The sequence below is a fragment of the Dreissena polymorpha genome, unplaced genomic scaffold (assembly GCF_020536995.1).
Source record: "Dreissena polymorpha isolate Duluth1 unplaced genomic scaffold, UMN_Dpol_1.0 chrUn004, whole genome shotgun sequence".
NCBI lineage: Eukaryota > Metazoa > Mollusca > Bivalvia > Myida > Dreissenidae > Dreissena > Dreissena polymorpha.
The window spans coordinates 299,983-315,638 of NW_026273318.1; the positions used below are offsets into that span (position 1 = coordinate 299,983).

At 35.9% G+C, this 15,656-nt stretch overlaps 1 protein-coding gene across 1 annotated transcript in view; it reads left to right on the forward strand.

The window, feature by feature from the left end:
• The window catches only part of LOC127863317 (angiotensin-converting enzyme-like), a 47,722-nt gene that overhangs the window by 10,097 nt on the left and 21,969 nt on the right, over positions 1–15,656 (forward strand). The window contains exons 10-16 of the mRNA XM_052402736.1: positions 154–278; positions 3,830–3,928; positions 7,025–7,169; positions 7,381–7,479; positions 8,192–8,314; positions 9,312–9,438; positions 9,789–9,998. Of these exons, the coding sequence (XP_052258696.1) occupies positions 154–278; positions 3,830–3,928; positions 7,025–7,169; positions 7,381–7,479; positions 8,192–8,314; positions 9,312–9,438; positions 9,789–9,998 (928 nt within the window). The remainder of the gene's footprint in view (positions 1–153; positions 279–3,829; positions 3,929–7,024; positions 7,170–7,380; positions 7,480–8,191; positions 8,315–9,311; positions 9,439–9,788; positions 9,999–15,656) is intronic.

Below are 15,656 nucleotides of genomic sequence, written 5' to 3' on the forward strand. Positions count from 1 at the left end.
GATAACTTTTGAGCGCAGAGGTTCGAAATCGTGTAACAGTGTCGAATTGTGGGCGAACCTTTCGACTAATTACGATGTATTGTTTCGCACAACTACTCATGTTTGCGTTAAAAACCTCATGACTAGATGATTCCTGTATTCCCTTCTTTGCAGGATCAAACAGTGCACGATCGTGACCGGCGAACAGCTGAACACCGTTCACCACGAAATGGGTCACGTGCAGTACTACCTCGAGTACAAACATCAGCCCTACCTCTTCCGCAGCGGCGCCAACCCTGGTAACATTTAACTACCCAAAACGGTTGTATCTTATGATTATCTATTTTTCATGCGTTAAAAAGTCACTCTCAATTACAAACAAACAGCTCATGTTGAACTTCGGGAGTAATTCGTGTACATGTAGCTCGATAGATGGGGATTAAGACATCAAAGCTTTTGAAACGTTCAGTCCAGAGTATATCATATGTTAGTGCGATGCCAACTTAGTGAGGCCCCCACCGAGCGCTATATGAGCGCTTCACACTACACTGTGTCTTCCAAAGCTTCTGTAAAAGCAAATTAAAGGCCAGGAATGTACAGAGTTGTAACATTATGGGGACTGTAGTTTTGGACTTTGAGACGCAAAGAGACAATATTCCAAGTCTTTGGGTCTTCATGGATGCCAACCAGCCCTTCACAGCGTCTCAGAAGATTTCCTTGCTTTCTAAAGCAACTATGCGACCCGGACAGCGAGATTATGAAACTTTGCAGCAAACGTTAATTAACAAAATTGTTGTTTTTTTCTCTACCAAGAATATGCTCGCTGACAAAGAGTATTCGCAGGAGAGTTCAATCATGATCGAATTTGCTGGCTTTAAATTACCCTTTTTGTAACTAAGATTCGTTGATGAAAGCAACCTGTAACCGTTCCTTCTGCACGCCAATAACAATAATAATGCCAGGTACAAGCTACACCAGACAAAGCAACCACAGTCAACTACTCAGACCTTTTCGTCTTAAATCCGTTAATTACATTGCCAAAGCTGTCGACTAAATATAAGTCCTCACGTGATTCAAAATTATGTTTAAAAAAAACAACAATCAAATTACTGAGCATCAATAATAAAACTCCAAGTATTATACAAAGGAGAACCGTTTTTATATCCTCTTGAGATCCTATGAACAACATCAGTACTGGTATTTATCTTCTGATCTGTATTTTACGAAAAAACCGATTGCCATTAAATGTCATGAAAACGTCATCAAGGCAGGTCATGCCTCCAAATATTTCTGGTTTACCTGGTTTACCATAAGTCCGTTTCGAATAGACTCTTTTTTCTTCGTTTGAAATTATTATATACCTCTTCTGAAATTTGCAGTCAACTAATTCTTGCATTTTAATTCGAAGTTCTCTGTTCCTAAAGGCATTATTGATTTCGTCTTCCGGTACGTCTGTTAAGTCTCCTGTGCCATATCGTTTCTAGCGACCGTGGGGCTCGATCGAAACGAAATTCGCAAGCACCCGACTGAAATGTCCCTCATTTCAAAGCCATGGAGCCTTAGTAACTTTAACACGTCTGGCTTCACATGCATTGTCCTTTCTTCACAGATCTTGGTTCCGACGCCTATGCGTCTGCTGTTATTCAGCGATACAATTTCTTCAAGAAATCGGCAAGACTCTCCCAGGTGTCTGTTGCGATGCCACAGAATTTGAAGTCCTTCTTGCATGCATCGTTGTACCTGCCATTTTATCTCCAAAATTCGCTTTATGCTCCGCATGTGAAAGTAGTTGAGGTGGACTTCATGTCGCATGAGGGTCGTCCAGACTACCATACAGCAGGGTGCTGAGGACATAGGCCTAGTATACGCTGGTCTTGGTCTTCCCTGTTAGAATCTTATTTTTCCAGACTCTCTTTGACAGTCTGGCTATGTTGGCCGAAGACTTTCCGATGCGCTTGCTAATCTTGCTTGCTCGGTATCAATGGACAGGTTTCCGCTGACGGTGGACCCAAGGTAGATGAAGTCCTCGACCACCTCCAGGGTATAGTCCCCGGTCTTGATGCAGGATACGTTGCTTGCCTGCGGGCCCATGATCTTTGTCTTTATCAAGCTGATAGTAATCCCAAAGTCTGTAAATGCCTTAGCAAAGAGGTATATGAGTCTCTGGAGGGTCTCCTCTGTATGCGTAGCAAGGACATCATGGTCCGCAAACAGCTTCTCTCTGACGAAGACTAAGGTCACTTTTGTTCTGTAAGAGAGCAAGTTTCAACAGTTTCCCATCAGATCTGGTGTGAATGTAGATGTAATCAGTGGACGAGTCAAAGGCATACTTCAGCAGCACCGAGAAGAAAATGCTCAACAAGGTAGGTGCGAACACGCAACCTTGCTTAAGACCGCTTCTGATGGGGAATGTCATGGAGGATGACCCATCGGAAACGACAAATCCTTTCATGTCTTTTCGGAAGGATACCATCATGCTGCGCAATTTTGGGCGGCAACCGATCTTCTCCAAAAGGCAGTCCAGAACTGCTGACCAGGTCGAAAGCCTTTGTAAGGTCGATGAAGGCCAGATTAATGAGGCGTTCTCTGCACTTTACTTAGAGTTGACTTACAGTAAATATGTACAGTATCATGTCGGTGTTTGATCTGACGTCGCAGAAGCCACACTGGGACTCAAGGTTGATCCTTCCTACGAGGGTCTGGAGTCGGTTCAGGACTACGCGAGCAAAGACCTTCCCGGCCACGTTCAGCAGAGATTATAGTCGTTACAGTCACTCCGGTAACCCTAGATCTTGCATCGGGTGACTATGGTGGCATCTCGCATGTCTTGTGGTAATGCGCCTTCCTCCCAGCACAAGCGCAGAATATTATGCAGAGGCTGAAATTGGGTTGTCTTTCCATATTTAATGGCCTCATGTAGGATGCCTGCCATCACTACCTGGGGCTTTACCACAGCTCAGCGAGTCGATGGTTTGGGCAAGTTTTTCAAGAGTGGGCATGGCGTCAAGCTCTTCCATTACGGACAGGTCATTAGCGGACTCGGTGATAACAGTAACAATAGAGTATAGCTCTGAGTAGTGCTCCACCCATCTCCTCATCTGTTGGTCGCGGTCAGTGATCGTCTTCCCAGTGGAGGACTTAAATGGGGCGGTCTTCTTGACCGCGGGGCCAACTGCCATTTTGATGCTGTCGTACATGCAACGCGAATTTCTACAGTCGGCGTCGCGTTGGATGCTCTTGCACTGCTGCAGCCATTAATAATTGAGCCACGTGCAGTATTAACTTGAGTACAATCATCAGTCGTACCTCTTCCGCACGTTGAGCATTGCACCGTGCCGTCCTCAATGATGAGAGCGTCTTCTCGCTCGGAAACTTTTTGTAGACGAAAAGAGCTGAGCGCTTGGTTGCGAAGACTGGTTCAAGTTCTTTGAGATTGACGTTGAACCAGGTTTTTAACTGATCCGTATCTCAACGTTAATCATATACTGGTTAAGACAACTTCGATCCCTTTAACCATGAGCAAAGGTTATCGATGTGCTTCGTTGAAGAATGGAACGCTTCTCTAGGCAACGCATTAAGGTAAAAACATACGTGCGAAATGTTTTCTAAGATATTAACGTTATTTGTAATTTTTATTTCTACGGCATTCGTATTTTCCAAAATATACGTGTAAAAGCAGACAAATACATAGAAACCTTGGAGAATAGCAGGTGTAAAACATCGAACATTTCCTGTAATGTTATTCCGTATCGCCTATAGCCTGTTTATACAATAATGTTAGAGTTTAATGGACATGGTCACAATATTAAAAAAGCTTAAATTATTGGTAATAATTTGTTCGACCCGCTAGGATTCCACGAGGGTGTGGCCGACATCGCCAGTCTGTCTTTCCAGACACCGGAGCATCTCAAGGAGATAGGTCTCATACAGGAGCTTCCAAACGGAACAGGTACGCAGATATACTCACACCACGACAGGGCATAGTTTATTGCCCAATAAGGCCACCAAATAATACATAGAAGTATAAAACACAACAACGTAACAAAAACATGTATATACTGACCTTTTTTATAGATGTATGTAGTCGTAATATTGAAACAAAAGAGATACAGATGGTTACGGAACTCTGAAATAATTTAGTACGTGAATATGTGATATTAAAGATAGCAACGGGATGCAGAACGCGTAAACATGTGTGACCTTCCACACGTGAATAATCAACGCTATTACTAAATCCTTCATGAAAGCTATTAAACACGTAAAATGTATCGTCACTAGACTCGTTCTAAACCGCGCATGTCACTATTTTTTTTAAGTACGGAAATTGTTATTGGCGTCGCTCTGGAGAGCGGCGACTAGCATGTAATGCATTTTTTTTTTCGCTTATGGGAGGAGCAGTTATTGAACGGATCAATGTTTATATTTTTGTTTTAAGAATATCTTGCATATTGGTGATTTTTAGTGTAAATTAGTGTAAATAAGTACTGCATTTGTGCCTATTATATTTATTACAACATTTATTGCCAAAATTGCAAAGTTAATTCTTTTAATTAATTGCTAAACACAGGGACTCGGCACTAATAAAAGATCACAGGGACTGGGCAAATACGCTTACCGGTGAAACTTTAAATAAATACTCAACATTTTTGTCTGAAACTTTCTTTCAAAAGTCGCCGTGGAGTAGTGGATGAGGTGTCCGCCTAGCGATCGGGAGTTGGTGGGTTCGATTCCCAGGCGGGGAGCATTTTTTTATATATTATTTATTTAATGCGACCTAAATACAACGTTGCACATTTTTATTAAAATTAATGGATGCCGCGTGGTGACAACGTTAATTAAAATTTCTTACATCTCTTAAATATCTTATAAAAAAAATACACGTGTTTTTATATGAACAAATAAATGCAAACACCATATCTATTTTGCATGTATTTTTGTTGTTGTTTATGGTTGTCTATCATAGGCCATAAGTACTATCCCTACCACATATAGAGCGCGAAGCACGACACGAATTATTGATTGTAACAATGAGTTGTGATAAAGGAAGCCGCCGCTTATCAAAGAAGAGCTGTGTCCCAGCAACCCGTTTCCCTAGAGTCAAGCACTCCTCGGAGTTTTTTTTTAAGAATCACATATAGAGCGCGAAGTGGTATGGACCCTTTGGTATGGACTTTTTAAGGTGACACTATGAATGCGCATTTTGTGAGATGAAGCAGATTTTTTAAAAACCTACACAGTTCTGTTCCATTAATGAAAATTGCACACGGATGCCAGTAAAAAAAGAAAAACCAATGTTAATAAAATGAACTATGGAATATTTGGGGGTTACAACACAAAATCATAGATAATGATTATTTGGGGGTTTAAACACAACATCATAGATAATGGTTATTTTGGGGTTATAATACAAAATCATAGATAATGGTTATAACAGTATCTTTTTCCATTTTGATTAAAATAATCGGCCAATATATTAATATTTACAGTAGAAAAAAAACGTTCCAAGTAACTTCATTAAGTACCTTTTACACTGAAATTCCCGACGCCCTTTGATGCTTTGCATCAATACTTATCGTGTTATGCAAGAGTAATGAAATCAAACAGCAATGTATCAACAACTGACGTCAATAATTTCTCACTTTGATATTAGAGCTCACTCTTGTAATGTTTTATTTGCTGTTGAATAATAGTATAGTCGTAAATAATACCAGCAAGTGGACGGCTGTTTGAAGTATCAATCTACCGATATCATACATTGCCATAAACGTTCACAACAACGAGACGGTGGGACTGAAACTGCTAAAGAAACAGAAGTGTATTATTGCTACTAACATGTGGATATTTACGTTGACCGTTCGTCATAGTTTTTAAAATAAAAACAAGCGTGAAAAATTATCATGAACAGTATCGGTATTTTGAACACAATGCGTTATAAATCTCATTAGATGGTGTGTATTTGATCTCAGTTAGCACGTTTTAACGATATTACCAGTAATACGAACGCGCATATATCTTTCCCGTGAAAATAATTTCCAGATATAGAGGATATGTGTTGGGTTATGTGGAATATCGGTTTTAATTCACGAGTGATCATACAAAAATGATATTTTCACGAGTGGCGCAGCCACAAGCTAAAAAATATTTTTTTCTATGATCACGAGTGAATTAAAATCGATATTTCACCAAATTCAACACATTTTCTTTTTATTTTAGGCTTACAAATTATTGTTTTTGTATTTTTGCCATTCGGGACAATGTATTTCCCCGTTGGACGCCCCAAAATGTAATTACATACATGTATTCCCTATGTTGTTATAAACATTTATAGCAGAGTAGTCACCCTTGGTAAAATAAGGAGGGTCAATATGGCGAAATCAAAGATATCAAGAAAATATTTCCGGTAAAACTATGAAAATAATCGATAATTTTCACTGTTATTTTTCACTGTTTGAAACAGTGAAATATCAGTTTAAATTCACTGACATTTCTCTACAAACCATTGGAAAGCATGAAATGAATATTTTAAATTTGAAAATTACGCCCTACATGTTTTACCGCAATATTGAATCCAATAGCAAATTTCATGTTATGTGGCATATTGTCACTTATGGTCGTATTCTCGTTCTCTGTTCAAGTCTCTTCATCGCTTAAGTACCGTCACTCACCTATTCCATGTCAGGTTAATGTTCTGTAACATGTTGTATAACACATTAGCGGGACAGGGAGAGTTTATTCGTGTGCAAAATTGGCTATCTCTCACTTTCATATTGTGAAAATATTTCAAATGAACTGTATACATTACTTATGATGTGTGCTATAATTAGAAAGGATGTTGTTTTGATGTTCGAAACCACAATTAGTCCGATTTATTCAGAAGACCACTTAGAGGTACTTTAAACTGGTAGAACAGTTACATTTATCCTACAATCGGAGCACATTGGCCAACAATATTTTATTTTTGGTGTCTGAACATTAAGACAATAAATTCTACAGAAAAGCTCAATATATATCCATGATAAATACTTCCTATAGCAAGTAATTGCAGAGGGTGATATAAACTTCCTGATGAAGATGGCTCTTGAAAAGGTGGCGTTCTTGCCGTTCGGCTATCTCATCGACCAGTGGCGTTGGAGCGTTTACCGGGGCGAGACCACGCCTAGCAACTACAATAAAGCCTGGTGGGATCTCAGGTAACTACGGATACTATAGTCATAACAATCGACTGCGTTCGAAGTTTATTGTGAAATATTATGAGGCTCGTTTTTACAACAATTTAAACGTACTATGAAGCTCTGATTTGCCATAGAAATTAAATATATATGGAATTACTTGTTAAGGTTAGCCATTAAAAGTATTTACGTAATTAACAAAATACTATGGATAATATCAAAATTGCTGCAGATGTAAATACCAGGGCATTTCTCCACCAGTGGCTCGGTCTGAGCAGGATTTTGATCCTGGGGCAAAGTACCACATCCCCGATAACACTCCTTATATAAGGTAATAGCTGTATGCGTTTCTTGTTTTCGTATATTTAAGGCGAATAAATCATATTTTGTTCAATTCGAAATATTTTTTATAAGCTATCCATCTGAAGTGACTAAGCTTTTGTTTGATAGAGGGTCATCAAAGGAAAACTCACTATAATATCAATACAAATAACGCTACTGTTTTATCCACCAATCATACATTTATAACGTGTTTTTTAAATGTTTTTAAAACATCTTAATGGGTAAACTTTATTTGTGACAGCATATTATTGACTCTTTCCAGAAATAAAATATAATTCACTAAGTTTTGACTATATTGCAAAATGACAAAAACTTTCAAACGCTTTATTTACATATTTAATTTCTCGAAGGCATGGTATCATGTTGTGTTAGGAAATATATATTGACACAACTGTACGGCGTCTCATTGCTCTAGCATAAACCGACTTTGCATATCATAATCGTGCACAACTACTATATACCCATAATAAATGCAATTTTAAGCGAGTATTTACGACCAACGTGACGTTAATCATAAAGATCAATTTTAAACCAAATTTTATCGAACTTAAATAATAAAATACTTGAACTGGAAACGACTCAGTTTTACCAATGTTGCTTATATCAGTGCTTCTTTTGTGGTTGTATTATATTCGGAGAGAGAAGATGAGTACCAACATTTTAAGGTCAATTTAATTAACTGAACGTGAATCTTGCGAAAGGTACTTCGTGAGTTTCGTGCTGCAGTTCCAGTGGCACCAAGCGCTCTGTCAGGTCATGAACAACACGCGGCCTCTCCACCGCTGCGACATCTACAAAAACAAGATAGCGGGCGACAGACTCAAGTGAGTATTGCTTTTCGGAACAAATATACTGGTACGATATATCAATGTCATCTTTAGAACTGCCGCATAGGAGCCAGGAAACCGTTTCAATATACCATCTGAATGTATACTTCATTTTTGTAACCATAATACACTGACGTATATCCAAATCAATTGTTTTTATCATAGTTTATTACAAAGGCGTTGCAGACATTGATATCCAATAAGTAAATTCAATTCGTATATTTCACTATCGTTGCTATAGATTTGGCAATTTTAAAAACAGCCATGCAAGAAAAGGTATAGAAATAGCAAATATTGAATATAAAATTTGCTGATGATACCTCTTTTTTACTTAATGGCATAGATTCCCCCCCCCCCCCCCCCTCATTGGTATCTTTAAGTTTACCTTTTAATCTGGATTGAAAATCGACTATGAAAAAACAAATCTTGTATGGATTGGCTAAGAAAGGTTCAGCGCGCAACCAATAGAAAACTAAACATAAACTAGTTTGAAGTGCAATAAACTTAAGATTTTTGGAATATTATTTGATGTTGATTTAAATAAGATGATATACATAAACTTCTCTAGTAATTTTTAAGAGCTTAATAATGACATTTATGTTTGGAACAGAAAAACTTAACACCCATGGGAAAAATTATATAATTGTTAACAAACGCTGATGGAGGAGTTTCCATGACCGATATGTATGCGTATAAAATACTATTAACATTACAAGGTGAGGGAAATTGTATCATGTAATGCAACATGTTTCCAATTGATATATTTAAGTATATTTGTTAATGATTGATTTACAGTGTTTTATTTTCCGGAATTCCAAACTTTTGTTGTCTATCACTACATATCATTTGTGTATGTGTCTATGTGTGCGAGATGTGTATTTGTGTCTGTATATATTTATATTGGCGTACAAATCGTCAATATATAACCGATAACAGCTTTCCCGTACTTTCCCGGTCCATTTTTTTTTGGATATAATAGAATACACATTTCCAGGGCCATGCTACAAATGGGGTCATCTGAGCATTGGAGTGAGGCGTTGTTCAAACTGACGAGGGGTACGACCGGAGAGACGAGGAAGCTCAGTGCGGCCCCTCTTCTTGCATACTTTGAGCCTCTCCGGGTATGCGTAACATGTCTGATAACCACTTGACTACACATGAGGTGTACACGAACCATCGATATTTACTGATATTGATTTTAAATTTTGCGTCATGGCACAGTGTATACATTCGTATGCAATCCGTATCATACACATTTTATAGACATTGTGTGAAAAATCAAAAACAATAAATACAGACGAAAACATAGTGTGAGGCCCAAAATGTTGAATTGTTTATCTCAATGAAAAGTTATCTTTTTTTTTTGCAAAAACATATACTCTGCCATATGTTAAACAAACAGACACTTCTGGAAAATGCAGGCATACGTGGTTTATACTTGTTTGCTTCAACATACATTCCGCTCTTGTAGATTTGGTTAAAAGAAGAAAATCAAAAAGCAAACGAGACAGCAACTTGGGACAAGAGTAACTGTCCATCTAGTTCCTTTGTGACGGTTCTCAGCGGCGCTCCCACCTTGACTGCCAGTGGTTGTCTGCCCATGATTATTGTGGCTTGTATCTCAGTATCCTTCGCACTGGTCGGCGATATTGGACACATGAAATACCCGTTTTTTGAACGCGTATAACAGTGTAGAACTTTAAGATCTGGCTGAAATTCGTGCTTTGATTCTCTTTGACTGTCTAACTAATATAAATAATAAGGCCATTGAAAATTGTAATAAGTTGTCCTCTTATTATAATGATATCTAAACCTTCAAGTATAATTGTCATAATTAATTTACATTTGTGCAGGCTTCCCTATATCAAGGACTGAGACATTCTTCACGAAATGCTATTCACACCATATTCAAAGGGTTTATCATGTCTTTTCTATAAAGTGAGATAATAACTGAAATCGTCACCTGAAAGCCAGTCATAGCAAATGGACGACTTATCACATATAATAGCATTATCTTCTAGCTTTCTATAGACACAATGTACGGGTTTTTCTAATATATTTTTTCATAAAAAAAGCATTTATTTATTTATTGTATCATAATCTTTGCAAATTTATTGATAATGTATACGAGTAACCTATGCAGCTTTTTATGCATGTATGTTATAGAATACTATGCAAACGCATGGCTTTAAACTTAGACAGATAAGGCCAATCGCAACAAAATATTATGTAGTGTCCGGCTCCTGATTATGTAGTGTCCGGCTCCTGATCGATCTTTTACTTTTGCTCTCAGCAAAATATATTTTGGGTAAAAACAATTATTTTACGCAACATGGACATTGGCTTTGCATTGTTACATTGAGTTTATTTCATTTTAAAAGGTATTTAAGAATATGTGTTTCAATCAATTTAGGATAAAAATTTAGCAACCAGTTACCCCATAGTGTTTACCTGGACAGGAAATCGAAAACCAGAAAAGTTGTTACTTGGCCTTACACGAATGATTTTATTCGATTTTATAGTTGTGTTAGTGGCTGATGTTTTAAATATGTAAATAAAGGAATGTGTTCTACATATGTTAATATATTTTAACCAATTAAAAAAATCAGATTTAATGATATTTTTGATTAGAAAATATAATTCTTAGAACTCTCTGCACCACATGTTCCCATGTCTATTGTGTTAAACATTGATTTTTTTCCATTTAGATTTAAGGTGTTTGTGACTTGATGTTTCTTTTAGTTTTTTTTTTATTTTAGCTTTTTTGGTTGTATTCTTCTGTGAAGGGGACGCATATTATAGATGTGTCAGTCATTTGTCGATTCCAGTGATGTGTATAGCAACTAACTCTTTTTGTTTTAATTTCGTATTGTGAATGCACTTTTATTGGGTATATAATATATCATTATGTTGGCAGCCTTTACAACAGTGCAAATACGCTTGTTGTTTTTTTAATCATTTTAATGCTTTATAAGTTCTGTTTCCAAAAGTGCACACAACTTATACTAATAAATGTTATGTGATTTCATGCAAGATCAACTCGTCTGTTCTACTGGCAGACTTGCGCTCGAAATCGTGTTCTACATATTTAAACGAATCTATGTACAAACTACAAAGAACAAGACAGTTATCTCGAATCAGTTATTATACATGTTGTATATTTTTAGAATAAAAGTATAAAATATTGCATACTTTTTATCAATTAATACCAAATTCAGGTGTAAAAATTGCCTTTAAGTTTTATTTTATGATTATGTTTTAAAGCTGGGTATCAATCGTTATTACTACCACAACGAGTTACTTTTATAGCTGAATCACGAAATTAAGGTCTGACGATTTATTGATTGTGATTCTGCTTTTTAAAGGACTGAGAGATTTGTGGTCGGTGTTTTTTATTTACATATTTAGAAATACAAGCAACAGCACTATACGGCTCAAACTGTGTGTTCTATATGTTCATTTTGTTGTTCATGAGTGCGGAAATACATTCGAAATATGAAATAAGACAGAACTGTTGAATAAATATAGAATAACAACCCCACTCGATTGATAATATTTCAGTAAGGTAATGTAAATAAACGATTTCTTTAATGCGCCTAAGCGTATGTCAGTTTAGTATGATGGTCTTGTGCAAACCCTAAAACATTCCTGATATGCTTAAATGTGTCTTGTTCTGATAAAACTGGGCTTAATGCATGTGCGTAAAGTGTCGTCCCAGATTAGCCTGTGCAGTCCGCACAGGCTAATCAGGGACGACACTTTCCGCCTAAACTTGATTTTCGGTTAGGAGGGACTTCCTTGAAACTAAAATAACCATTAAAGCGAAAAGTGTCGTCCCTGATTAGCCTGTGCGGACTGCACAGGCTAATCTGGGACGACACTTTACGCACACGAATTAAGCCCAGTTTTATCAGAACAAGACACAAATTTGCAACTGAAGTTTTAGTGTTATTCTCAATTATTGTTCAACCAACATGGTGACTCATTATTTTTATCATTGTTATAATAAACACATTGTGTTGAACGGCACTTAAATTGTCATATAGCATTGTGTTTAGAGGACAATTAAAGAATCATGTAATTTATATGAATGGACATGAATCTTATTAAGATTGTTATTTTATTTAACGTACAAAAAACGTTTGCATTCTGTCTAAGCATAATTTTATGAGTGTTTACAATTATTGTTTAAATTAACATTATTCAACTAAACGTTTATGGGTATCTTTAACATTTTCTATAGAACATAACATTATTTTAACAAAGTTCACAATTTTATGTGTTTTTTTATTTGTTTTCTAAAGAAGGCAATGAATCATGTGAAAACTTAACCAAATTATACAACTTTATTTTATTTAACATGCTTTAGATGTGAATATATGTAAAATTGGACACTTATTTATATGAGGGATTGAAAAAAGGACCACTTTCAAATGAAAGGATTGCAAAGTACAATTGTTTCGGAAATATTAAAAGAAGACAACACACACACACATATGTAACATCGTGTATGAAGAATGAATAATATGCGAGCAAACAACCGGAGACACACAAGAAACTGAAATGTTGACAGTAACTTACTTTTAGGGCTGTCTTATGAGTTGTTGTCCCGTGCTTAATAAATGTATACACGTAATTGCCATCTGTTCTTGATTTGTGCTGTGAGGTCCTACATATTTTCAAGGGAAAACATCATGCACAGAAAACAAAATGCCGATAAGAGGAAAAGTGATGAATAGTTTCTTGAACTATGATAAGAATCGGGTTTTATTGCCGAACAAATTAGCCTTTAGATACTCTCCTCTATTTATCGTATTTCATTGACATCTCAATAATGCATGGTTTAAAACAGGAAAAATAAAACTACAGAGACATAATTAAAAACAAATCCCCAGTAACCTATTATTTTAGACATGTGACCCGTCTGATCCGATCCGTGGGTACAAATAACGCTGATTCGTTGTGTCCAGCAATTATAGTTTCTTTAAGGGATCGTCAACCTCGATTACTTGAAAAATAAGTTAAGTTTTCATATTTTTAGTATATCCGGTAATACATTTTACTGGGTACGGATATCCGGTAACTACCAGTTAACTATAAATAACGCAAGTAGATTGATCAAGTCAAGTCAAGTAATATTTATTTATAAAGTCGGGTATATAAACATATAAACACAAACTCTGAAGAGCTTTTAAAACCGACTTATACACTCAACATTTACATGATAACACAATAGCACATATAGTATACAACAAAAAAAAGTTAAAACTGTTTAACATGACAAAATGAGCAATACGTGGCAGCACGACATTGGATAACGAAATCGATTATTTATCAATCCATCATCATCATCGTCACGTGGTAAACACAGTAATGCAAATTGTGAATGCGTAGTGAATTGTATATAAACTTCATACATTTACTCTTTTATTAAATATTTCGGCCAAAGGTTTTCTTCAGTAAACGATTATTAAGACAACTTTACATAGCGTTTTCTTCTGTCGATCATAACGGAAGTAAATACAAAATCACAAATAAATGACGTAACGTAACCCGACGTGAACGTGACGTTACGCGCCAATACTCGGAAGTCGCTACATATTATGAATTGTACGCTGTGTATATATCATTATATAGATATTATACACATATACCCACATATACACACATACATACATATATACACATACATATACACATACATAGATATATACACATATACATGTATACACATATATACATAAACACATACATACATATACATACATACATATACACATACATACATACATACATATATACACATACATATATACATATACATATACACATATACATGTTCACAATATACATATACATAATATACATAATGTTTATAAAATAAACATAAATAGTATTATTTATTATAAGCATTATATGCTGTCTATTAATGTAGCCGACTGGAACACACTGTCTTTTACATTACATCCGAACGGTTTCATAGTTTTTAGTCTCTTTATCCACAACGCTTCTCTAATTACACGTTCTTGGCGTCCAGCGATATTTAGCGTCTCCAGGACCGAGAAGTACATATTGTCATCGCAGTGGCTCGAATCGAAGTGGGTAGTAACGGGCTTAATAATCGTTTACTGAAGAAGGCCTTTAGCCGAAATATTTAATAAAAGAGTAAATGTATGAAGTTTTAATAATTTCCTCCCTCTGGAGATCCAATACATAGAGAATTGTATATATTTTATATACAAGATAAGTATTGATGAAAAGCATCAAAGGGCGTCGGGAATTTCAGTGTAAAAGGCTCTCAATGAAGTTACATGGAACGATTTTTTTCTACTGTAAATATTAATATATTGGCCGATTATTTTAAACAAAATAGAAAAGGATACTGGTAAAACCATTATCTATAATTTCGTGTTATAACCCCCAAATAACCATAATTTATGATGTTGTGTTATAACCCCCAAATAACCATTATCTATGATTTTGTATTGTAACCCCCAAATATTTCATAGTTCATTTTATTAACATTGGTTTCCTTCTTTTACAGGCATCCGTGTGCAGTTTTCATTCATGGAACAGAACTGTGTAGGTTTTAAAAAATCTGCTTTATCTTGTAAGCGTAATTTTATATTTTTCTCAACTTCAAGGGGAGATGATTCTGAACTTATTCTTTCGTTGCTCATTTACGATAGGGGTTGAGTTCTCATTGATAAGAAAAACTGTAAATTGCATAAAGATGCTGCATTTTACAATACTTTGACATTCAGTGAAAGATCATAATAGATTTATTGCTCCGATATTCATCATTTTCAATAGGGTTCGAGTAATACTGATATAAAAACACTTAACAAGTTTGGAAAGATTCAGACGAAAGTTTTGAAATCTTTTAAACAAGTGGAAATTGTTTATTTTGTCAAATTTAATAGAGAAAAATTCTGGACTTATTGTCCCGATATTTCTCATTTTAAATGAGGTAAAAATGCTCATTGATATGAAGACACTGTAAGTTTGGAAAGAATCTGATGACATATGTTGACATAATCACCTAACCAAGCAGTTTTTAACTTTTATTTTTAAATTCAAAGAGACATAATTCTGGACTTATGGTCCGATATTGCTCATATAGAGTTTGGGTTGGGTCCTCATTGATAAAAAAACCTGTGCAAGTTTGGGAACAATCGGATGAAAATTTTGGACTTCGAACAACACAATTTCTCAAATTCTAAAGAAGATAACTATGGACGTAATGGTCGTATAATGCTTAAGGGACCATAGCACCTGGATAGTAATACGTGTCGCGCTTCGCGTTCTATATGTGGTTCGAAAAAAACTACGAGGAGTG